This window comes from Mus musculus, chromosome 9, assembly GCF_000001635.26.
Source record: "Mus musculus strain C57BL/6J chromosome 9, GRCm38.p6 C57BL/6J".
NCBI classification, from domain to species: Eukaryota; Metazoa; Chordata; class Mammalia; order Rodentia; family Muridae; genus Mus; species Mus musculus.
The window spans coordinates 44,660,294-44,686,307 of record NC_000075.6 but is presented as its reverse complement, the minus strand read 5'-3'; the positions used below and the strand labels follow the sequence as shown (position 1 = coordinate 44,686,307).

At 48.0% G+C, this 26,014-nt stretch overlaps 1 protein-coding gene, 1 long non-coding RNA gene and 1 pseudogene across 7 annotated transcripts; 2 read left to right on the top strand and 1 right to left on the bottom strand.

Annotated features, from left to right (window-relative positions):
* Positions 1–2: 2 nt before the first annotated feature.
* Treh (trehalase (brush-border membrane glycoprotein)) lies at positions 3–13,075 on the bottom strand. Of its 6 annotated transcripts, none has more exons than NM_021481.3 (15): positions 12,968–13,075; positions 5,148–5,248; positions 4,883–5,027; positions 4,715–4,802; positions 3,576–3,676; positions 3,347–3,439; positions 3,143–3,259; positions 2,933–3,055; positions 2,687–2,736; positions 2,349–2,543; positions 1,583–1,800; positions 1,262–1,373; positions 927–1,039; positions 628–681; positions 3–432 (listed from the first exon to the last, which is right to left on the bottom strand). In NM_021481.3, the coding sequence occupies exons 1-15, from the start codon at positions 13,045–13,047 to the stop codon at positions 292–294; spliced, it is 1,731 nt and encodes a 576-aa protein (NP_067456.1). In that variant the 5' UTR covers positions 13,048–13,075; the 3' UTR covers positions 3–291. The 6 variants fall into 6 exon arrangements, with proteins under 6 accessions (NP_067456.1, XP_006510579.1, NP_001264780.1 ...); XM_006510516.4 differs by lacking the exon at positions 12,968–13,075 and adding an exon at positions 6,726–6,791; NM_001277851.1 differs by lacking the exon at positions 3,576–3,676.
* Positions 13,076–14,047: 972 nt separating this feature from the next.
* Positions 14,048–15,740, top strand: BC049987 (cDNA sequence BC049987). Its single transcript, NR_165440.1, has 2 exons — positions 14,048–14,166; positions 15,035–15,740. It is a non-coding gene; the product is annotated as a cDNA sequence BC049987 (long non-coding RNA).
* Positions 21,592–22,380, top strand: Gm3953 (predicted gene 3953; annotated as a pseudogene).

Sequence of the window (26,014 nt, the reverse complement as noted above, 5' to 3'; positions counted from 1 at the left end):
CATGAGTGTGGAAGTCTGAGCTATATTTGGTACCCGATAGGATACTTTAGGTATCAGGATTCAGTTTCCGCCCTCGTGAAAATTACAACCTTGACCTCTTGGTCACTTCTTGGCTCAGAACACTGTGAAAATTACAGTCTTGACCTCTTGGTCACTTCTTGGCTCAGGACACTATGAGCAGGAAGGGGCGGGGTGGGGGTGGGGCTAGAAGGGAGGTAGAGCAAGGGTTTAATGAACCATGAGCTGGGGCCAGGGGAGAAAGCGCAGGCAGTGAGTCCATTCTTGTTCTTGTCACTGTAGCAGAAGACTGAGAAGAAGGGCAGCCACTAGGCAGTGGGGTCCCAGGGAAGCTAACTGGGTCCCTGAAGTCAACTGGTCACCATAGCGATCCAGAAGCATCAGGGCCAATCCGTTTGTCCAGCCAAATCCTTCCTGGAGAGAGGCCAGGACAGTAGGGCCAGATCACTGAGGCCCTCAAGCCCCGTTTGGGGGATCCCTTCTTCCCAGGGCTTCTGTCCCCAGGGGCACCAATGATTGCCATTCTGACTCTCTCCATAGGCCCACTTACTGGGACAGCAGATCCCAGGACTTGCCTGTAACTGGATCAGTTCACCCTAGCTTGCTCACCTGAACTTCATACTCCCCTCCTCCACCTGGATGTCCACCGTTGCTGATGTCATACTGGGGACAGACACAGGAGTTATAGATGGATACTGCCCCTAAGCCGGACCACCCTAGCTATAGAGTAACAGCCACTGAAGCAAAAGATGTGCCGAGCTGCTGCTCAGACCCCTGCAGTGCCCAAGAATGGCCACCAGGGGTCGCACTGTACCAGTTTGTTCCGTCTTAGGCCTGGCCAAGTCTGAAAGTCCCCATTTCAACCATGGAGTGAGACCCCCATGGCAGACATACCCCAGCCAGCTCACCTTCTCAAACATCGCTGACTTTTGGGAGTAGACTTTGAAGTTGGTTTTGATCCAATTCTGGGCCAGCTGGAAAGCCACCTCCTGAGTCCGGGGGGAAGCTGACTTGGCCAAACCTAGACCCCACCCCAGATAAGGCTTGAGTATTCAGAGACCCCATCCTGGGCAGGAAAGCTTTGGCCTTTGTCTCCCCAAGGCAAGAAGATCTAGGCCCTCAGATCTCCTTTCTGAACCTGTGGACCCCATGTTCTTAATCCCAGGCCTGGGGTTGGCGTGAAGGGGAGGAGGGAGGGTCTTCCAGACAAGTGAAATGGATCTATCAGCTGTCCCTTTCTTACCTCTAATGACCAGGTCCTGCAGTGGGGCCCAGGCATTGGGGAAGTCCCACTGCTGGCCTGTGTTACGAAGAGAGGTTGGGATTCCATATTGGTAGGTCAAGATCTTGCTGTCCTAGAAGGTTCCAGACATTGATGTGACTGTGAGCGATTGCTGAAGCAGGAGCCAAGGACTCAGCACCCTCAGGGAAGGCAGGTCTGTCCCTCCTTACCCTTCCCATCCTGCCTCACAGCCACTCCTAATGGCCTCAGTGAGACTTGCAGGGAAGGGAGGGTCCTGTCTCCAGGATGCCAGGCCGGCCCGCCTGCCCACTGTCCCCTCACCTCCAAGTACTTCAGAGCCTTGTCAGCAACACTAGGGTCTGAGAAGCAGCCAGCCCAAAGTGGGGAGAGGTTGGAGGGATAAAACTCCAGGTTCTTCTTCCCCTTTTCCAAGTCATAGTCAAACCAGGCACCCTTCTGCTCGTCCCACAGGACAGCTTCCATGGCGGCCAAGCGCTGGGCCCGCAGGTTCCTGTACTTTGTGGCCTCTGTGTCGTTCCCTGTGTGGTTCTGCCTTTAGTCTCAGCAGGAAGAGCACTGGGCACTGACTGCCTTTTGCTCCCTAGCTTTAGATGCCTTTATGTTGTCCCCTTCCATATGTGGTACCCATACAGACTAGGAATCCTAAGGATCAAAGACCATGATTCCCCAGTGCCCACTAGAATTCATGGCTCCTTGAACTAACATCCCTGCCCTGCTCCCTGGGACTTGCTGCTCCGTCTCCCGGGTCCACCATTCTGATGGCTCTTGCTCGGAGGAGGCTAATGAGAGCATCAGGGAATGGAGAGAGAGCTGATGTATGCACCGAGGTACCCTTCAAAAAGGACAGCAGTGTGAACGTGTGTGGTCCTATCATCCTCTCTCTCACTCTGTGTCTGTCTCCGTCTGTGTCTGTCTGTCTCTGTCTCTTGTCTCTCTCTATCTCTGTCTCTCTTCATGTCTCCATAGGAGTGAAGGCTTGAGCTGGCTGAGGAGACCTACCTCCAGTCCCATGGCCAGGCTGATGCAGGAGCCCACACTGGCCTGCCTCCTGACACAGGATGCTCACCTAGTCTGGAGTAGAAGTTACTCATCAGTTCCTCTGCTTGGCACAGGAACGCGTTCAGATCAGCGGGTACCATTTTGCTGGTTCGGATGCTGCTGAGCAAATCAGGGTCTGGGCCTCCAACAAGCCAGCGTGAAGAGAAGTCCCAGCCAGACTCAGCCCCAGCCTTGAGCTCAGCCCACAGAGTCTCTCGGTCCCCTGTGAGGACAAAACAGCAACCCCAGGCCGCAACTGACTTCAGGACAAAGCAGCCACAGATCAAAGCCAGACAGTCACAGAGGCTAAGCACCGCCACCCCGTCCGTCTGTCTGTCAGTCCTCCCTCCTCCTGTTCCTGCTTACCTTCTGGCACAGAGTTTGCCAATTCTGCGTCTTTCCTGTAGGACTCTGGCCTAGCCAAGAGAAGGACAACAGCCCAACATTGGGAGGTGCTAAGCCCCTCTGCCAGCCAGAAAGCTGGGTCATCTTGACTCAAAAGGTACCCTGACACCCGACACGCACAGGCTCTCAGGGTCTAAGTCACCCCTCCAGTTTGAGGTTGCAGAGATGCTCATGTCAGAGTGAGCTGATGGCAGGCCAGTTTCTCACCTGGGTCCCCCATAAGGGACATAGTAGCGATTTAAGACATAGCTTTGTCCTCCTGAGACTACAGAGACAGTCCTGTTCACAGTCCAGAAGTCCAGTTCAGAGGCTAGAGTCCCAATATTCTCCCTGGGTTGAAGCAAGCAACACCTCAGCCCGGGTACAAAGCCATTGCCCTTGGCCCTGGGAAGTCTCCAGCACTGGCAGGGTACCCACTGAAGGAAGGCGACATCCTTGGTATGAGCTACATATCGATCCATCATGAGAGTCAGGAGTGGGGGCTGGCTCCGTTGCAGGTAATATATGCGTCCACCGTTGGGGATATGTCCGTAGCTGCCAAGAGAGACTCTGTTTAGGTACCTCCTGGCCCAACAGCAAAGCAAAGGCAAGCCCAGCTCCCTGCCCAAGATCCCTTCTTACGTCTTCACCAGATCCAGAAAGTTTTGCAGCATACCCTTCACTGTTGAGGCCATCTCAGAAAGAAGCAGGCCTTCCATCACCCAGTACGAGTCCCTGAGAAGGAGCCAGCTCTCATCAGCTAGCTTGCACCCTCTGTCCAGCACTCCCATATTGGAGGGTGCTGGTCCTGGATTTTCCACACCTCTGCCAGCCTCCATGGGGCCCTAGCCTTTTAGACGTGGGTACTCACCAGTAGTAGAATTCAACAAAGCGCCCCCCGGGCACAATGAAGGGGTGCTTTGAGTAGATTAGGGAGGACCTCTCGGGGTAGCTGAGGACTTCTGCTTTCATCTGGAATCAGGGAAGAGGACCCAGGGCAGCCTAGCACCAGCCATGAGGGTAGAGGTTGCAGACAGTGGGAGCAGAGAGCCTGGCAGCCCTAGCTGGGGAGGCTGTGCCTCTTGTTCCTTTTGTTTTGCTGTGTGGTCAGGGTCTGATTCTAGGAGTCTTAGTATCCTCACCCTCCATATGCCAGCCTCCGGGCTCCTGGCTCAACTGGGTGGTGTGCTGAAGCCTGCACAGCATCAGGCAGGTGACCACTGGCAACATCCATTGTTGTGACCCAGATGAGGCCAATGCTATTCAAGGTTTCCCTTGATCTCTCCAAACCCCCTCCCAAACCCCACTCCACCCCCATGCCACTTGAAACCAAACTCAGAAGGTGGCGCACCCCGTCCCAGTGCCCCTCCCAGGATGATGGAACCCGTGGCCTTTCACCAGGGACAGTTGAGATCCGGAGCAGTGAGGACTGGCGTGGGGCCCCTCCCTTGGGTCCTTCAACCTGTTCCTGCCAGTTCCAAGTGTGTTAGTGGGGAGCTTAGCCTCCCTCAATCCTTGTGAGCGAGCAGTAGGATGGGGTCAGGTATGTTCCTACTGGAGTGGCTGGTCCTGAGCAGCCTTAGGGCAGATGGCCAGGTAGGAAAGCGTCCCACAGCACTGGGCTGAACACTGGCTGGCCACATGCAGCCCAAGTGACTGTCCTTGGGACTGTACCTGGCCCAGAAAGGACTGTACCTGGCTCAGGAAGGGAGAGAGGCAGAGGCCATGACTCCAGCCATGTCCTTCTTGGCTGCAGGCGGCAGCGCTGGCTAGCCCTTGGGCAGCAGGACAAGCTTGGTTAACACAGGAGGATGTGAAGGGTTACAAGCAGATGTTCCCTTCTGACGTCAGAAGAGCATTCTGGAAGGCTTCTATTTAGGGCTCAGGGATGTGGGCTATGTTCTTAGGAAATATCTGTGCTCCCAGGCACTGTGGGTCCCAGCAAGTAGGGCTCTACCCCATCCCTGGAGCAATCAGCTAGACCATAAAGCAGGCCCAGGCCATTGCTACCTTCTTTCCCAGCTTTTTCCAGATCTTGTGTAGCTCCTCCGCCCAGACACGCAGATTAGCATCCGAGATCTTCTGCAGGAACTGAGGGCTAGAAGAGACGGTCCCACAGGGTTCCTGGAGGCCGCCCCAAGTGAGGGGCCCTCTCCTGTCTTCCCTCCAGAGCAGTACCTGTCCTTCCAGTCCTCAGGGGTCCAGGACTGCAGCTCCTGCCCCACGGGCTGGAAGTGACTCTGGACAAATTCCTGAAGCTGTTCCTTGGGGATGCTGTGGTTGTGGACTGTGGCCAGCTCACTGAACTTCTGCAGGACTTCATCTGGAGAGCAGGTGACATTGAGGGTCAGTGGGTGCGATGAAGGATCACCCCGATCAGGAAAACCCATGCTTCTCCCTCGCCTGCCTGGTAGAAGATCCAGGACAACCAAGGTTGCTTTACCTGGAGATGTGGCCAGTGACATATCCACAAACTGCTTGTCATCTTGGTAGAGCTGGGCCATCTGAACTTGGTGCAGGAGCTCTCCATGGCAGTAGATCTGGCTGTAGAGACAGTCGGGGTGGTAGTGGTCAGAAGAGAGGGCTGGGGTAAGGGACAGATAACTAGTTGCTGTTGTTGTTGTTATTGATGATGATGATGATATAAAATATCTCTATCACGCAGCCCTGACTGTCCTGGAGCTCTATATGTAGACCAGGCTAGCCTCCAACTCAAAGATCCACTTCTCTCTGCCTCCAGAGTGCTGGGATTAAAGCCATGCACCACCTCTAAGCCTGCCTGTGGAAAAGCCTTAATAAATCTTCCCAAGCTGGCTGTGGCAGAACACACCCTCAAAATGTCAGGACTCCAGAGTTGAGGACAGGCAGATCTCTGTGAGTTAGAGACCAGCCTGGCACATATGGAGTTCCAGGATAGCCACAGCTACATAATGAGACCCTATCTTAAAAAAAAAGAAAAAAAGCACTAGATAAAGAATCTAGGGTGTCTTAAGGGAACTTCAAATTCAAGAAACAAACAAACAAGGCCATTGGGCTCATTTTCTTTAAAAGAATCATGTACGGGTTAGAGAAATTGCTAGGCCATTAAGAGCACTTGCTGCTCCAGAGGACCTAAGTTCAATGCTCAGCGCCCACAGGGCTGCTCACAACTGTCTGTAACTCCTGTTTTAGAGTTCTCCGATGCCTCTTCTGGCCTCCGTGGGCACCAGGTATACGAGTGGTGGATGGATGTATATGCAGATCAATTGCCCATACACTTTTTAATTTAAAAAAAAGAAGAAAGACCCGGGGGGGGGGGAGTTGTGGGGAAGAATACAGTCCCAGAAGCCACCAGTGGTCCAAGTGACATCACATTAAGTGGACATACAGGGAACTGAGCCCAGTGGTTTTGTCTTAACTGAGGAGCCACCTCTGTGGTTTCTTATTGTGTCACTTGTTTATTCCTAAGATGGGGTCTCACTTTGTAAACTAGGCTGGCCTTGAACTTACAAAGACCTACCTGCTTCTGCCTTTTGTTTTGTCCGGTTTTTTTTGTTTTTGTTTTTGTTTGTTTTTTGTTTGTTTGGGTTTTTTTGGTTGGGTTTGTTTGTTTGTTTGTTTGTTTGTTTTTTGAGATAGCTCAGGCTGGTCTCAAACTCTAGATCCCCTTGCCTTGCACTGCCTCCTGGGCGCTGAGATTTACAAACCTGGGACACTGAGCTCAGCTGGAACTTGCTTTTAATGAGGAGAAGCGTTCTGAGGTAATGGGCAAGTCGATCTCTCCCCAGAGGGGAGCAAAGGTTGGAAAAGGGAAGAGGCAGGGCAGTTCAAGTTGATGAATAATGCCAGATAATGCCAGGACCTACCCCGGGGAGGGCGGTGCACTGCCCCAGCAGGGAGGGCCTCCTGATCATTTAATGCATATTGAGGCCAAAGTAGTTATGGGCAACACCCTACACCCCAGCAGCCAGGCTCAAGGGACATCTCCCACCCTTCTGCCATATTTCCTGCAGGCTAACAACAAGCATTGATGCACTCTGACCTCTCTTGCTGCAACAGTCAGAAGACACACCCCCTGGGACACCAGGGAGATGGTTAGTTACTCTTCCGAGGACCACTTGTGTCTTCCCTTTAAGAAGGCCTGGGTTCTGTAATATATAAGGATGCACTATGGGGACCCAGTTTGGCCCAAGTTTTTGAACTGAGACCGGGTAACCAGTTTTGTTCCCAAACAACATGGAACCCAGAAAATAATTAAAGCCCCTCCCTCCCTCCCTCCCTCCCTCCCTCCCTCCCTCCAACCAGACAGCAACGTTTGCACACCACATTTGGTAAATAGATGGGCACAGAAAATTTCTCCGTAATTTACACAGACTTGTCTATAAGGAAGCTGAGCACCACTGCGATGGGGAGGGGGAGGGCATGTAGGCATCGCTGGTAAGCTTTAACTACCTAGAGTAAATAACTCATCTAATGGCACTCATACTGGGAGCTCCAGCAAGAGCATCTTCTGGGCAGAGTACAACAGAACAGACTGTCCTGAGAACCGTAGTCACTTCTGAACTCAGTGCTCTACCACATTTGTCTACGGCACAATAACAGACCAAGGAGATCAATCAAGTCATTGCAAAACACATAAATGTTATTAAGTAAGATTGATCATTTCTTAAAATCTGTCACTAGTGTTAATCGATGCCTTCAAATACTGCCATACACCAACTGACCAGCTCTGTGTCATTTATGTAAGTTCTATGATAAGTGGAAATATTCAGACATATGGGATGGCACTGTTCTCAGAGTCTTGGCCAGCTGGGCTGGAGAGTCGGCTGATCAGTTAAGAGCATTTGTTGTTCTTGCAGAGGACCTGGGTTCTATTCCAAGTACCCACATGGTGGCCCTCAACTATCTCTGACTGCAGTTTCTAGGTATCTGATGCCCTCTTCTGGCCTCCATAGGCACTGCATGCATGTGATGCACTTGCATACAAGCAAAACACTTCTAAACATAAAACAAACGAACAAACAAAAAAATAAAAAGTATTACCCAGGCATACTGGCAAATGTCTTTGTTTTCAAGATTTGTTTGTTTATTATTATGTATACAGCAGTCTGCCTGCATGTACACCTACAGGCCAGAGGAGGGCACCAAATGTCATTATAGAAGGTTGTGAGCCACCATATGATTGCTGAGAATTGAACTCAGGACCTCTGGAAGAGCAGCAAGTGCTTTTAACCACTGAGCCATCTCTCCAGTCTTGGTAAATGTCTTTTAATCCTAGTTCTTGGGAGGATCTCTAGGAGTTTGAGGCCAGCTTGGTCCTCATAGTGAATTCCTGGACAGCTAGGGCTACATAGAAACACTGTATCAAAACAAACAAACAAACAAACAACCCAGAATTAATTAATTAAAAACAACCTGGGACGAGGCCAGGATAACTATGATCTAGATTCTGATACTCATCAGGTTCCACATGTTTAAGGGGCAGTCTAATAAAACCACTCTCCCTCAGATGCCAGTTATAAATTTGAGGGTCTCTGGGCTGTTTACAGTTTGGAGTAGCTGGTTGCACACTGCATGGGAATTCTTACTGATAGGCACAGTTTCATTTCCTTGCTTGGGAACCACCCTGGCTTCTGGCACTTCTAGCTGCAGTCCTGCTACTGGGACCTTGGCATCAGGGGAGAGAGAGCAAGCTCAGGTGACAAGAAAACAACAGATGTACTGTCCTCTCCCCCACGGGAAGAACTGGCTAGTCAGGCCAGGTTCTCCCACACCTGAGAAGCAGAGGCCTGTACTGACATACTGACAGACAGTCCTGTAGGGCTGCCCGAATGCTGGCACACTCAGTGAAGATGTGCAAGGCAGTTCTTCTTCTTCTTCTTCTTCTTCTTCTTCTTCTTCTTCTTCTTCTTCTTCTTCTTCTTCTTCTTCTTCTTCTATCATTCGGCTTGTCCCCAGATTTATTTATTTTATGTATGTGAGTACACTGTCACTGTCTTCAGACACACCAGAAGAAGGTATCATATCTCATTACAGATGATTTTAAGCCACCATGTGGTTGTTGGGAATTGAACTCAGCACCTCTGGAAGAGCAGTCAGTGCTCTTAACCACTGAGCCATCTCTCCAGCTCCACAAGGCAGCTCTTCACGTCTTTATCTCTCACTGTTCCCGGCTGCACAGGACAAATGCCTGTTCCCATCATCCTCCTCCTCCATCCTCACTCAGGTCTTATCCTGGAGCGGCCGTGAACTAGATAGGAGCCAAGGATGCCCTTGAACTTCTTCTAATCCTCCCGCTCCCACCCCCTGAGTGTGGGGATTATAGGAATGGACCACGCTGCCCCATTTAGGCATGGCTAGGGATCAACTTCCTGTCTGCTAGGCATGTATTCTACCACCTGAGCTATAGCCTCAAAACTTTAAGGGCAATTATTTTTCTATTATCTTTCTGCCTGTCCATTATGATCTAGGCCATTAGCTCGGACTCCAGAGTTAGTGAAACCCAAACTCGGCGGCAGAGTCTTCATTCAGCCCACAGAGTTGGTTTCATATGTCCTTCAACCAAAACAGCATGCTACATGTTCTCCTTGGAATAGACACGCATAAAACACACTGTGGGCTCCTTGAGAGTGTCCACAGGGCACGGGCCTCTTTCTGAGAGCATTTATTTCAACATTGGCCAGAATGCCTTAGTCTTTCATGTGTCAACAATATTTCATGGCCTTTACTTTTAGGGGAAATTTCAACCAATATCTAATAGCTACTGATTAGCTAATAGCCAGCCTGTAATTCTCTAGTTCAAAGTATCAGCAATTATGGGACAAAGGTGTTCAAAGGCTGCTACTCCTCAGATGGTGAACAATCCCTTTGGGTGTGACTATAATCCCATACTCCAGTGGATCAGAGAGGACGATGGAGAGGCAGGAATTAGCCTGGACTCCACATTGAGACTCACAGAATTTTCTCCTCTGTTAAAATAGTTTAGTTTTTGAGACGGGGTCTCACATAGCTCAAGGTAGCCTCCAACTTGCTATGTAGCTGAGGGCAACCTACAGGCTGACTGAATTTGTAATTCTCCTGCCTCCACCTCCCAAGAGCTGGGATTAGAGGTAGGGGCCACCATGGTTTGCTTATGCAGGGCTGGGATCAAACCCAGGGCTTCATTCATAAACTCATGCAAGGGGGGGACAAGCTATACCCCATGTCCCACTGGAATATATGCTTTAAGCTAGAGAGAGAGAGAGAGAGAGAGACTGAGCATATGAGCATATGATAGCTAAGTGAAGCTGCCCAAGGTTCAGAGAGGGTGTTAGGGTGTTGGGTTCCTTGGAGCTGAAGGTATAGTCCGATGTGAGCTGCCAGGTGTGGGTGCTGGGAACAGAACTTTGATCCTCTGGAAGAGGTGGGTGTATTCTTAAGCATGGAGCCACCTCTCCAGGCCCTGCCAGTTCCTTATTGATGTCCTTTGCCTCGAGCATCAGGGAGTCCATTCCCTAAGGATTAGGTCTGTCACCTCGAAATCCCATCATTAACTCACAACAGCAGAACTATTCTGTTTGTTTGGGGGTTTTGTTGTTGTTTTTGAGACAGGGTGTCTCTGGGTAGCTCTAGCTGTCTTGGAACTCACTCTGTAGACCTGGCTGGCCTGGAACTGACAGAGATCCTCCTGCCTCTGCCTCCTGAGTACTGAGGTGAAAGGTGTGTGCCAAGACTCACAAAGGTATTCTTCAGTACCAAAGTGGTCACCCAGGTGACCTGTGGTCACCCAGAAATGAAAACTTCCTCATCACCCAATCTTTTGCCCTTTTTTTCTCTAAATTGTCCTCTAAGGGGTTAATGCCATTCTCCTAAAACACACACTAACACTAACACTAACTGCAATTTAATTCTGGGGCAAGCCACCTGGAGACATGAAGATTCCACACAGGTTAAGGGAATAGCCCTTCCTTTATGAAGAGGACAGCCGTAGGCTTAGAGGTCCTCATTCGACCTGCAATTCTCATCAACTGTGTATAAATGTGGGGGGTTCCCATAATCCCCTCAGATTGCATAATTTGCTAGAACCCAGGAAACCACTATACCTGTGGCTAAACTTTTCTCTTGCTTTTGCTTTTTGTGACAGGGTTTCTCTGTGTAGCCCTGGCTGTCCTGGAATTTGCTCTGTAGACCAGGCTGGCCTCAAACTCAAAGATCGGTCTCCCTCTGCCTCCTGAGGCATTAAAGGCATGCGGCAGCATGCCCAGCTGATTATATCTCTCTTATTGAGAGCAAATCAGGATGAGCCAAATAAAGATGCACATGGGTAGAGGCAGAGAGACTCCTGATCACTGTGGTGTTTCTAACGGGGGGGGGGGGGGGAACCATGGTGTTCACCCTACCAACCTGCGTCTGTGACTCCAACCAGAAAGCTTCAGCAGTGTCTGGAATTTAGAGTTCTGGCCAGGGTCTCATTACAAAGAGCCCAGTTAACGGAGTCACTGGTCATATGATGGGATCTTCCATGTACAGGGACCTTCCTTTTCCTGAAGGTCAAATGGTATCTTGTAACTCAAAGATCCAAGTTACTAAACACCTTCTTGTGTTTTCTAGAGTGCCTGTCCCCATCCCGAGTCATGCCAAAAGCTCCTGGGGACAATGCCACAAATCACTTTATCTTTATAAGCCATAAAAGCCCACGCTAAGCAACAAAGGCAGTCTTATCCCATGAGAAGTGCCAAGGGCTGAGAGACAACTTGCCATGAACCCAGGAGGAAGACCAGATTCCTCAGCACACAGCAAAAAAATGGTGCCGCACAGGTGGCCACGTCGCCAAGTCCCAGAGCCACCTGAGGGAACAGGGTTAAGATATCAGAGTATGCTGCCTGATGGAACTTGGAGCACGCTGGCTATCCTAGGCTAACGCTGACATTTGTGATGGGGACAATAGGCCACCCAATGTCAGCTTAATCTTTGGAGACCTACAGGGGTCTCTGTGAAGGATCTCAAGAAACTCAACATGAAGACTCAGGGGTGACTCCTGGTTGGTACTTTCTGGGCACATCTTCTGGAAGAAGACTGCTGGAAGTTTGAGTTTCTTCTCTCCTGGACTCTACCCTAATACATCTGTGCCTTCAGTGGCTGTTTGGGTTTTTGTTGTTGTTTTTGAGACAGGGACTCTGTGTAGCTCTAGCTGTCCTGTAACTCTCTTTGTAGAGAGTCTACAAGCACACGTGTGACTGTCCAAGTGGACTACTGACATGCTCTCAGGGACAAACAGCGGCACTCATGGTAGGCACTCTGCAAATAGCCCAACAGGACACAAGAGACTGGATGGAAGAGCCACTCTGTGTCCTGCCTACTGGTGAACAAATAAGTCCTGAGGATTATTCCAGATCCTTCCATACTGCACACCTGGGCATCAGTGAGTAAGTCACAGCTCAGTCTTCATGCATCCCTAATCGGCTCCTCAGCCCCACCCCCCAGCCCCAGCCCAGTCCTGCCAAGTCCGCAGGGCTTGGTCTCCTTTCCTTAGAGCTATCTCCACCTCATAGCCTGGTTCTGCTTCTTTCCAGGCCACATGGGACTTTGTGACCCTTGGAGGACACCTCAGAGCCTTTGCCCTGCTCCCTACTTCTGTTTCAAGATGGCTCCTTCCACGTTCCATCGGCCCATTGCATCCTCTGAGACACCCCCTTCTGCTTCCTCCTTGCTTACTTAGCTCCTACCTTCTCTTTGTTCTTCACCATCCTAGGCCTTGTTTTTACCCTTCTTGCAAGAACTGGTGGAGGGAGGGTTCCATGAGTCCGAGTGGAAGAGAGAATGACAGTTCCAGACCCAGGAAGTAGAGTGACCCCCCCCCATCTTTGTATTTGCTGGTAGAAGCTGAGGCTCAGAAGAAAGGATTGACTTGCCCTGGGACACAGAAAGAGCAGCAAGGTAGGCTGAACTTATGTGTAAGTTCTTGACAGGACCTAGACTCCCCTCACGCTAAGCTAGGCAAGCTTTGCTAGAACAGTGAAGAGAACAGCCCTGCTTGGTCCAAGGAGCTGCTTGGCTGGTGAGCTCTGGTCAGCAGCACGGAGGGCAGACATTGGTCAACAGCTCTGGAATTATACATAGGCCTGCCTCAAAGTTCCACCTCGTTCCAACACAGTGAGTTTGGTGTCAGGTTTTGGTCCTTCTACCCCTACAAGCCTGGTTTCTTCCTTCTTTATCCTCTGAGAGGCTGGTCCTCAGAGGGTAAGCTCTCATCCCAGCCTTCCACCCTTGTCTTCCCCCACACACACAGCTTCTCCACCTCCCTACCTCTCACAGGGTGGTGGCAGGGCCTCCTGGGACCTAAGTCCCAGCCCCAGCAGAAGCAGCAGGTGCAGCTCCCAGGTCATCCTGGGCACGGTGCCTAGAACGGAATGAGCAAACCCTGGCACCTCTGGCTTGCTGAACACGGCCTGCCTCACTTGCCTACCCAGGTCAGCCAAAGTCCAGGCTATGAGGTGTGGCCACCTGAGGGGGGAGATGTGTGTTTCAACTTCTTGTGGACTGCTTACCACTTCTGCCCTCCAGCTACAGTGCTCACTACCCCATCAGCCACTTTCTTCCATTTCTCAATTCTAACTGGTATTACATGCTCAGGGACTTTGCTCAGAGTTATATGGGTGGGCACCCAAGGGCCAGGGCCACAACTGAGGTCACCCAAGTATGATTTAGACACTGAGTCTGTGTGTGGCTCCCTAGTCTCTAATGCCAGAAGGGACCATTTCTTTATCACTTAAAACAGAATGGCTCAAGTCTTCTCCAAAGCTTTATCAAACTCCCTGTTATCTACAGGAGACCCTGTGAGGACACAGGACAACCTCTCGGGGATGGATCAGGAAGCCCCACCATAAGATGATGTCTGCACTGAGTCCTGAGGAATAGTCAGGAGGCCATGCCATCACATGAGACATCCAGAGACTTGGTGCAAAAGTTGTGTGACAGGCTGGAGGGACATTTTGGCACCAGTTAGTGAAGAGGTTTTGCCAAGGAGCTGGTGAAATGGCTCAGAGGTTAAGAACATTTGCTGTGAAGAGGTCAGCTCAGGAACTTTGACAAATTCCACCAGACCCCTCCCCTCCTGGAAGAGAAAGTTCATAGAGCACACAGGCACCCCATTCCTCAGACCACAGCAGGGACTAACCACTGACCACCTGCAGATAAGGGAAGCCCAGAGTACAAAGACAGACCATTGGCTGCCCCCACAGACAAGGAAAGCCCTTGCCACCCCATTCCCTAAGGACCAATCAGTTTAAAAGTCACACTGTTCTACCAATCACGTTGTGCCTAGTGGCTGTTGCTCTATTCTACCTCTGAAAGCTGTATAAAAACTGGCCAAACGGGCTGCCCAAGGTTGCTGCCTTTCCTTCAGGTGCAGGAAGACCCCAGTGTACTGGAACAATAAATTCCTCTTGCTTTTGCATCGATCCCTAGCTCCAAGTTGTTCACTGTGGCAGGGGTAGGGGTCCCAGGTAAGCTAAGGCTCGTTAGAGTCTTACATTTGGTGCATGGGCTGGGAATTCGACCTCCTGTGAGGACACACCAGAGAGCCGTGAATCAGAGGTCTCGAGCAGGTACCAAGGTTCTTTCTTGTTTGCCTTGCTGTTTGTCAAAGTCTGAGTCTGTAAGTCTGTTTGAACTTTTGGTTTGCTTGCAAGTGTCGGGGGCTTGGAGAGTTTATGGTATCTGGGGTGGTTAAGTGCAGCTGACAGACGTGCCTTAACATTGAGACTGCTGGGAATTTGGGGGATACTCCAGAGACCCTGAAGGGAACTGGGAGGGCTCCACTCCTTCTGGAAACAGCAAGACAGTATTGGCAGGAGCTGAGTCTTCCTATAATCTGGCTCCTGCTGTACTGGCAGGGACGCCTGGTTTGTCTTGGTGAGGCTGGAGCCAGCCAAGCAACTCTGCTCTGCGTCCATGGAAGGGACGAACTGTCTGTAACTGTGACCATGAAAGGGATGAACTGTGTGTTGATTGTCTTTCTCTGTGTTTGTTGGTGTTGGTTACCTCATTCTATGTTCTTGGACTTGGACTGACGACATCTTTGGACATTGGACAGACCGAATCTACCTTGTTAAACATTCTAGTTAATCACTGGAGGGAAGTTAGGAAAAGAAGAGAAGAGCAAGTTTAACTGACTCTGTTCTCAGAATGGCCCACTTTTGGAGTAAGGGGGCCACCTGTAGGGACCTTCAACTTGCAGGTGATCAAAGCAGTAGAGGAAAAAGTCTTTAGGCCAGGATCCCTGCTGCACCCAGACCAAGTGTCCTGGAAGAATCTCGTGGAGAACCCACCCCCCTTCCCCTCCCCACCGATAAAAGCCTTTCTTTCCCCAAGACCCACCTCACAGGTTCTGACTGTCGGGAAGAAAGAAGCACGGGAGGAGGGATCCGGGCCTGAGAGAAGTCAATCCTCCAAGACCCTTCGCCAGCGGATCTGTTGCTCCAAGACCCTCCTCCTCCATATCACCCTTCCCTTTCCCCCATGGCCCTGCCGGTGCTGGCTCCAGCTCTGGAATCCTCAGCCCATATAGGACCAGGGCCATTGTATCCCACTTTACCGGAGGAATGAACAGGAGGAGAACCCCAACTTCCCGGTCCTGCCATGGGGACCCAAAGTCTGAGAGCCACCTCCCCTGATACCACGGTGGCTCTCTTGCTGGGGACATATGGGCCTCTGGAAAAGGGCAATCAGGCTATGCAATATTGGCCCTTCTCTTTGGCTGACTTGTACAACTGGAAGGCCCAACCCCCCCCCCTTTCCCAAGGGGCAGATTAATGTCTTTGAGACTGTTTTATTTACTCATCAGCCCACCTAGGTGATATCCAACAACTCACGAGAGTACTCTTCATGACCGAAGAGAGAGAAGATAATGCAGGAAGCTAGAAAGACATGGGGGCACCATCGATTGACCAGGTTGTTGTCGACAGCGGGCTTTCTCTGACTAGACCTGAGTAGGACTTGTCTTAGTCAGGGTTTCTACTCCTGCACAAACATCATGACCATGTTTTGGGGAAGCAAGCCATTAAAGAACATCCCTCCATGGCCGCCTCTGCATCAGCTCCTGTTTTCTGACCTGCTTGAGTTCCAGTCCTGACTTCCTTCAGTGATGAACAGCAGTATGGAAGTGTAAGCCGAATAAACCCTTTCCTCCCCAACTTGCTTCTTGGTCATGCATGATGTTTGTGCAGGAATAGAAACCCTGACTAAGACAGGACTTTAATATGACAAAGGTAAGGGGCACCTGAAGGTCCACTACCAGACTCCATTGGCAGGTCTCAAGGGGGCCGCACAACGACCCACAAATTTGACCAAGGTACGTGAGGTTAAGCAGGGACCAGATGAGTTGCTCACAGTGTTTCTAGAGCGGCTCATGGAGGCATTGCGCCAATATGCACCCTATGACCCCAACAGCAAGGAGCATAAAGCTACTGTGACAGTGGCTTTTATAGACCAGGCTAGTAGAGATATCAGAGAAAGGCTTCAGAGGCTAGAGGGATGACAGGATAAGCCATTGAGGGATTTAGTGCAGGTTGCTGAGAAAGTCTACCATTACAGGGAGACAGAGGAGGAGAAGGAGCAGAGAAAGAGAAAGACAGAAAAATGACAGGGAAGGAATCTACAGAGAATCTTGACTACAGTAGTTAGGGAAAGTAGAGAAGAGAGATGCCAACCAAAGAGAAACAGAAACCCCTTGAAAAGGACCAGTGCACACATTGCAAGGAGAGAGGTCACTGGACCTGAGAGCGCCCTAACGAATGGAAGCTGGGGGCAGGAAATCCCAGACCTTGGGGAAAGTGCCCCCAAATGGCGAAGGTGTTAGCCCTGGGGGAAGACAGCAACTAGGGAGGACGAGGTTTGGACCCCCTCCCTGAATTCAGGGTAACTCTGAGAGTGGAGGGAAACCCACTCAATTCTTGGTGGACACAGGGGCCCAACACTCGGTCTTCCTTCAAGCTGATGGGCCAGTCTCCAGCAAAAAAAAATCTTGGGTTCAAGGAGCCACTGACACCAAATTGTATTCATGGAATGTATACCCAAAGAACAGTGGACTTAGGGATGGGTCAGGTATCCCATTCATTTATGGTCATCCCAGACTGTCCCTAGCCTCTGTGGGGGCAAGGCTTACTCTCTAAGATGAGGGCCCTGATACACTTCCTGCCAGATGGGTCACAAGTAACTGGCCCAAAAGGAGAGTCCATGGGTGGAGGAAAGACCCCTTCGACTGACCCCTGCCAGGAGCCAAGGCTACCTGCTTTATAGACCAGAGCAGTTTTCTCCATGCTGGTCAGAGACTAGATGCTGCGATGGTGGACAGCTCCAATGTCATCTAGGCAGATTCTCTACCCCCATCATGTCGGCACAGAAATTGGACCTAATTGCCCTCACTGAGGCCTTGGAACTTGGGTATGGCAAGGGAATTAACATCTACATGGATATCAGGTATGCCTTTGCCACAGCCCACATCCACGGGGCTATATACCAAGAGAGAGGACTGCTCACATCAGAGGGAAAAGAAAAAACAAACAGGAAATCTTGGACCTCTTGGATGCCCTAATGAAGCCGGCAACTGTGAGTATTATTCCTCACCCAGGACATCAGAAAGAAAGAGACTCAGTGGCCTGAGGCACTAACCAGGCAGATCAAGTGGCTCAAGAAGTGCCTATGCAAGAGCCTATCCTGGTTATATGCCTGCAAGAGATACCCGCTGGGGAATGGGACTGGACTAAGGAATGACCTCACTCAGAATATACAGAAGAAGAAAGGACTCAGATTGCTAGCCACCCTATCAACTATTACCTAGAGAAGGTAGGACAATGGCACACACAAGAAAGAAAATTATACTTCCTAGAAAATAAGCAAAAGACTTACTAGGCCAAATGCACAGATGGACTCATTTAGGGCATAAAAAGCTTGCCCAAGCAGTTTTGGGCCAGAGAGATAGTAGAACAGTGTAAGGTATGCCAGCAAGTGAATGCTTATGCAGCCAAGGGTGAACAGGGCAAAACACCTAGGGGAGAACCGCCTGGAGTATATTGAGAGGTCGATTTTACAGAAGTTAAGCCAGGAAAATATGGTTACAAATACCTTCTAGTGTTTGTAGATACTTTCTCTGGATGGGTTGAGGCTTTCCCCACCAAGCAGGAAACAGCTACCATGGTAGCCAAGAAGATATAAGAGGAAAAGTTTCCTGAGGTTTGGAGTGCCCAAGGTAATTGGGTCAGACAATGGTCCTGCTTTTGTCTCTAAGGTGAGTCAGGGATTGGCAGAGATATTGGAGACTAATTGGAAGCTCCATTGTGTACTGTCCCTAGACCTCAGGGCAGGTAGAAAGAATGAACAGAACCCTAAAGGAGACCATAACTAAATTGTCCTTGGAGATTGGCAATGACTGGGTGGTGCCCCTCCCCTTGGCCCTGTTCTGAGTCCAGAACACCCCCTACCATAAACCTGAGCCCTTTTGAGATCCTGTTTGGAACCCCAACTCTCTTGGTGTCCTCCTAGAGGTATCTCAACTCACTGATAGGAACCTCTTCTTGAGGTTCCAAGCCCTTCAGTCAATACAGCATGAGATTCGGCCCAAACTATGCCTTAAATGCTCCAAGGAAACTGAAGAGATGGCTCAGTCTTTAAGAGCACTGACTGCTCTTTCAAAGGCCCTGAGTTCAAATCCCGGCAACCACATGGTGGTTCACAGCCATCTGTAATGAGATCTGATGCCCTCTTCTGGTGCATCTGAAGACAGCTACAGTGTACTTAGTTATAATAATAAATAAATCTTTTTAAAAAAGTGCTCCAGGAATGCCAGAGACCCCTCACAGCTTCCAGACTAGTGACTGGGTCTACATAAGGAAGCATCAGGCATAGTTGCTGGAACCCCAGTGAAAGGGACCCTTCCTGGCTCTGTTAGCCACTCCCACAACCCTCAAGGTGGATGGTATTGTAGCCAAGGTGCACACTTCCCATGTGAAACCTGCAGACACCCCGCTCCCCAGAGACCCCCGCTGGACAGTACAGAAAGCAGACAATCTGCTCAAGCTCAGGGTCACTCGATCTTGATCATGACCACCTGGTGGTACCTTTGGATTCTGGTTCCTTCCCCCATCCTATGTGCCCTTCCACCTGTTACAGCACTCACTGTTTCTCTTCTGTTGGGGTTGAGGGTGGCCGGGGAAGCCACCGGGACCTCTGCTTTGGTCTTACGAGGGAAAAAATATGACAATCTGAGGGCAGCCATTGATTTAGCTGTAGAGAAAATAGAAACTTCCATCAGTCACCTTCAGGAATGGTTGACTTTGCTATCAGAAGTAGTGCTACAGAATAAGAGGGCTACGTGCTGCCTTAGCTGAGGAGTGTTGCTTTTATATAGACCATTCTGGGGTTGTTAAGGATTCAATGGCCAAGGTGAGAGAAGGACTAGCCAAGCAGAAGAGAGAAAGAGAACAAACCCAAGGTTGGTTTGAACGCTGGTTTAACAATTCTCCTTGGTTCACCACCCTGATCTCCTCCCTATGAAGACCCTTAATCATCTTGTTTTTTACTCCTGATTTTTGGCCCCTACATTTTGAAGGGCTTGATCGCTTTTGTTAAGGAATGCATAGGTACAGTCCTGTTAGTGATCTTAAAGCAGAGATACAAAGAACTAGATACAGAAGACCAGGAGTACCGCAATAGCTTCAGGGTTGAAGCATGCACAAAGAAAAGGGGGAAATGAAGAGGTCAGCTCAGGAACTTTGGAAATTTTCACCAGACCCCTCCCCTCCTGAAAGAGGAAGGTCATAGAGCACACAGACACCCCTCCCCTCCAGAAGAGAGAGGCTAATTACATTCCTCAGACCACAGGGGGGACCAACCACTGACCACCTGCAGATAAGGGAAGCCCAGCTCACAAAAACACATTCCTCAGGGTGGACAGACCATTGGCCACCTTCACAGACAAGGAAAGCCCTTGCCACTGCATTCCCTAAGGATCAATTAGTTTAAAAGTCACACTGTTCTACCAATCACATTGTGCCTAGTGGCTGTTGCTCTATTCTACCTCTGAAAGCTGTATAAAAACTGGCTGAAGCCGGGCTGTGGTGGCGCACGCCTTTATTCCCAGCACTTGGGAGGCTGAGGCAGGTGGATTTCTGAGTTTGAGGCCAGCCTACTCTATAGAGTGAGTTCCAGGACAGCCAGGTCTACACAGAGAAACCCTGTCTCGAAGAAAACCAAAAAAAAAAAAAAAAAAAGAAAAGAAAAGAAAAAAAAAATTGGCTGAATGGGCTGCCCGAGGTTGCCGCTTTTCCTTCTTGCTTTTGCATTGATCCCTAGCTCCATGTTGTTCACTTGGGGGTTCCCAGGTAAGCTAAGGCTCATCAGAGTCTTACAGCTGCCCTTCCAGAGAACCCTGGTTCAATTCCCAGCACCTATATGGCAGCTCACAACTGTCTGTAACTCCAGTTCCAATGTATCTGACTCCCTCACACAGACACAAATGCAGGCAAATACCAATACACATAAAAATAGAAAGCTAGGGGGCTGGAGAGATAGTTCATCAGTTAAGAGTACTGACTGCTCTTCCAAAGGTCCTGAGTTCAAATCCCAGCATCTACATGGTAGCTCACAACCATCCATGATGAGATCTGAATCCCTTTTCTGGGGTGTCTGAAGACAGCTAAAGTGTACTTACATATAATAAATAAATAAATCTTCAAAAAATAGATAGATACAAAGATAAATGATAGATATATAGATGATAGGTAGAAAGATAGATAAATGATAGAAAAATAGATGATAGGTTGATGATAGATAGGTAGATTGATAGATAATAGAAAGATAGATGATAGATATATAGATGATAGATACATACATAGGAAGAAAGGAAGGAAGAAAGAAAGAAAGAAAGAAAGAAGGAAAGAAAGAAAGAAAGAAAGAAAGAAAGAAAGAAAGAAAGAAAGAAAGAAAAAAGAAAAGGTTTTGCCAAGACATAGAGGCATTCAGTTCCCCTAAATAGAACCATCAGCATAAGATTAGGCTTTCATAAACTTGTGCCTGGTGGTGGCAGGTGAGAGGTGAGGAGGGAAGAGGTGTTGGACAGAGCCCCAGAGCTCTTCCGAGGCTGCAGCAAGAACACATTATAGTCCATCCAGGTCTATGGCCTAAAACAGTCACAGGGAAGAGGACACAGGCACAAGGAGAGTCTACTGCCAGCTGTGACTTCTGAGCTCAGGAGCTGGCATGTCCTTTCCTGTAGGGCTGGGCTGGCTGTTGTTGCAGGGCATTTGAAAAACCTGTTTCTAGTTGTGGTATAGCTCAGCCTTAGCACACTCCTTTAATCCAAGAGTTTTCTGTTTATTGTAAACAGGATTAAATAAACTCAACCATAGGTCAAGAGACAGAGCAAGCAACCAGTTGACAGGAAAAAAGCATTGAGAGTAAACGGAAATCAGGAGGATGGAGAGAGACCCACAGGAAGTAGAAGGGAGGGACTTCCGTTTGAGGGATGTTCTTGGTGTGGGGATGGAGAGATTCCTTTTGGCATATCAACCTTGCTCATAGGTTTCATATTAAAGAATGTAACTTTTTACTATTCCTTCATTTAAATGACTGCTCTCAATAATCAACTGCCTGTGTGTCATAATAAATAAATGGATGGGGAAAATGTAAAATTTACTTGAGGTCTGAGAAAAATGCTTGTGGGTCTAGAAAAATGTTTAAAATTAATAAATGCAAATGATGAAGATTAACGGATGTAAAACACTTGAATGGTGAGAGAAAAATGACTTAAAAATTAAAAAATGCGCCTTTCCCGTCCCGGGCTGGACGAGGCAGGCTCGTGGACCAGTGACACACAGAAATTAAGAGTTTTTTGAGATCGGGAGGTCGCGGACCGCTGCTCTGTGGCTGTCATCATGCAGCAAAATGAATATATTGAATTGCACCGCAAACGATATGGATATCGTTTGGACTACCATGAGAAAAAGAGAAAGAAAGAAGGTCGGGAGGTCCATGAACGCTCAAAGAAGGCAAAAAAAAAAAAAAAAAAAAAAAAAAAAAAAAAAAAAAGATTGGCCTGAAGGCTAAGCTCTACCATAAATAGCACCATGCTGAGAAAATACAAATGAAAAAGACTATTAAGATGCATGAGAAGAGAAACACCAAGCAGAAGGATGATTGGAAGACACTGCAGGGAGCAGTCCCCGCCTATCTGCTGGACAGAGAGGGGCAAAAGTACTTCCCAACAGGATTAAGCAGAAACAAAAAGAAAAGGTGGGAAAATGGGAGGTCCCTCTACCCAAAGTTCGTGCCCAAGGGGAAACAGAAGTATTCGAACAGGAAAAAGGAAAAAGAAGGCATGGAAAAGAATGGTTACTAACGTCTGCTCTGTTGGTGATGGCTTTACAAGAAAACCACCGAAATATGAAAGATTCATTAGGCCTATGGGTCTACGTTTCAAAAAAGCCCATGTCACACACCCTGAGCTGAAAGCTACCTTTTGCCTGCCTATTCTCAGTGTGAACAAGAATCCATCATCCCCATTACATACAACCCTGGGGGTGATCACTAAAGGTACAGTTATTGAAGTGAATATGAGCAAGCTGGGCCTTGTGACACAAGGAGGCAAGGTTATTTGGGGAAAGTACACCCAAGTTACCAACAATCCCGAGAACGATGGGTGCATAAATGCGGTCTTGCTGGTTTGACAGTGACGTCACTCATACTCATCATTCCACTCACTACTGAAGACCACACCCTGTCAAGAAAACACCGTCCACACCGTCCCTGGGGTCTTTCTGAACCACAGAGCAGCCTTACCCCATGTGCAGCCATCAAGAAGTATTTACTAAGTTGTAAAGGAAAATAAAACTGCCCAGTTTGACAGTTGGTCTTTAAAAAAAAAACTTCAAATAAAGATGTTTGGGTTTGGTAAATGTAAGTTATAAATGTTGGAGAGTCAAGAAGATATTTAAGGTTGGAGGGTCTAAGAAGGTGTTTTAAGGTACATACACACAAGTTACAGAGGTATAAGAAAATGATTACACACACACACACACAGACACACACACACACACACACACACACACATCCCTTGCTACTGTTATGTCAAGATTTCAAAGTTCAGAATTTTAACATTGATTACTGCAGCTTTGACTTTGACAGCTAATGGAGCACTGGCTGCTTACAATTCAGTCATAAGCTCAAGATTTTAAATCCCCTTTAGTTGTCTTCTGAATGTAGACTTAAGGGTGTTTCTCATCACTCTGAAAACGTCTCGGCTAAGTCTACATATCTAACCCTCTGGACTGAGAAAAGAATGCTCCATGCCTAAAGCCAGGGTTACACAGGGGGGGGTGGGGGGGGTGGGGAGAACAACGTTCCGTGCCTTTTACGTAAAACTATAGCTTTTGCTAGGTTTCAAAGGCATAAGTCTATTCCTATGGTCTTACAGACACCTGTTAACTGCTTTTTCTAAAATATGGATTTCAATACAATGGTAAATACTAATGTACATTGTTTTGTAAACTAAAATTCGCATAAGCTTCAGGGAATCAAAAAGTCATAAGACTTGGATCCACCTGCCTCAGATCAAATGGACTCCAGATAAGTACACACCCCTGTACTTGAAAATGGGATTTTCCCTTAGTCTTGGAGTTCCTTACCTTCTCCAGTTACGAGACCATTTTAACTTCTGTCCTTAGTCTATATTTATCTCAGTAGATTTTCACTTGGCTGACAACTCCATCCAGGAGTCACCTGTGGAGCTGCTGAAAGCCGATGTTAACCAGTCCAGCCAATGTGATTCCTCCCTGGATTTCAGCTGGGTCAGCTAATCAGATACACCTGATAAATGTCCCATTGCGCAGCCTTTGACTTAGCATTCCAGCCTTCCTGGGCCCCTATGGCAACATCCTAATGTCAGGTGGAAGCAGTTGCAGAAGAAAAATACAACTTCTATTGTCCCACCTAACAGGCTGAAAGGCTAAGTCAAAAAGGAACCCCCCTGGGCCCACACTGAAATGGACCCAACTTCATGACCACCCTGATGGCTATGAATGTAGACAGGATCCAATCGTGGACTCAGCACTCTCATCTGAAGTTTGACCTCTAAAAACATCAGGACCTGGACCAGTGATGGGTCATCAGACAATATCCACAGGACCCCAGCCTAGAGAAAATTTTGAGTCAATGATTTGATTCACTGAAACAACTCAAAGGGGAAAATGTTGAGGTCTGCCCCTCCCTCAGCTTATCTGTAGCCATTTTGTTCCATAGCTGTCAGCTACTTCATACTGTTTCTGTAATATACCTGCCAGTCACTGATGCAGAAAAATAAACTTGACTCAGCAAGGTCATGCTGACTACATACTCTGTTGTGAGGTGTGTTAATCTTAGGAAATTCCAAAAAGCTTTACATAGGACCCATCAAATTACAGGTCAATATGAACTGTGATGTTTAACCTGACCACCGGGCACCAGGTACTGGATCTGAGTATGAGCGCTCACTGTGGTGTTTCTGTTTTTGCAGTTTTTGCCTTTATAAAATGACAGAGTAAGATGTTTGTTATTGTGACTCAGCCCCCAAATTTTGAGCTACGGCCCTGATTGATCAGTATTAGGTATGCATTCAATAAACCATCCTGTCTGACTGTATCAATGTTTGTGTGGTTTGTGGGTGACTCCTAGACCCCAACTTTAACTGATTTAAGAGCCATAAATGGGCTGGAGAGATGGCTCAGTGGATAAGAGCACCAACTGCTCTTCCAAAGGTTCTGAGTTCAAATCCCAGCAACCACATGGTGGCTCACAACCATCCGTAACAAAATCTGATGCCCTCTTCTGGAGTGTCTGAAGACAGCTACAGTGTACTTACATATAATAAATAAATAAGTAAATAAATAAATAAATAAATAAATAAGATGATTCAGCAAATTGGCTCTTTATAGCCTGGGATTTTATTGCCTTCTTTGCTACCTAAGTTATGGCCTATGGTAGTAATTGATTTTAAAAGATTGCTTTTTCCACAATGCCTTTGCATGGGCATGATAGGGAAAGAGTTGATTTCTCAGTAACTACTTATAGTTGTCCAATAAAGAGGTATTATTGGAAAGTCTTACCACAAGGAATATTAAACAGTCCTACCTTGTGCCAGTATTTTGTACAACAGCCATTAGAAATAATTTGGAAACAGTTTCCTCGATTTAAAATTTACCATTGTATAGATGATATCTTACTGGCTGATTCAGATGCAGATACCTTAGAGAAAAATGTTTGATGAAGTACAGACAATTTTGCCTTGCTGGGGATTACAAATGCTCCTGAAAAAAATGCAAAGAGGAGATTCTGTTAAGTATCTAGGATAAAAGATAAGTTTGCAGAAGTCCGGAAAGTACAGATCAGGAGATATCAATTACAAACTCAATGATTTTCAAAAAATTGCTGGGAGGGGCTGGTGAGATGGCTCAGTGGGTAAGAGCACCCGACTGCTCTTCCAAAGGTCCAGAGTTCAAATCCCAGCAACCACATGGTGGCTCACAACCATCTGTAACGAGATCTGACTCCCTCTTCTGGAGTGTCTGAAGACAGCAAAAAAAAAAAAAAAAAAAAAATTTTGCTGGGAGATATTAACTGGCTATGGTCCATAATTGCATTAACTACTCAAGAGCTAAGTAATTTATTTCAAGCCTTACAAAGTGATAAGGATTTAAATAGTCCAAGAAAATTATCAGCTTAAGCTGAGAGAGCTGAGAGAGAATTGGCTCTGGTAGAAAAGAGGTTACAGGATACCTATGTGCACTGATTGATCCAAAGTTGGACGGCATTTATTTTAGTTATTCTGCCCTCTACTCATTCTCCCACAGGAATTCTTATGCAGAGAGAAGGTAATATCTTAGAATGGATATTAGAATTTAGGTGAAAAAAATTAAAGACCTTAATAGAAAGGGCTTGCAAATTGATTGTGAAAGAAATAAATGAGACATTGTCAATCAGCTGGAATATGTCCACCTAAGATTGTGGTACCTTTTTACCAATGCTGAAATTATGGAGAGAAAATGAATACTGGCAAAGAGCTTGCAGTAAGTTTTTGGGGAGAGAAATTAACAACAAATATCCCTAAAGCAAGAGACTTAAGTTTATAAAAAGAACTAATTGGATTCTCCCTCATATAGTAAGAGTGACACCAATTTCTGGAGCCCGTCCATTCTATACTGATGCAGATAAATCAGGAAAGGCGGATGACAAGTCAGGAAAAATAAGCAAAGTGGCTCAGAGTCCTTATGGTTTAGTTAAAAAGTCAGGGCTGTATGTCATTCCTACGGTATTATTAGATTTTCC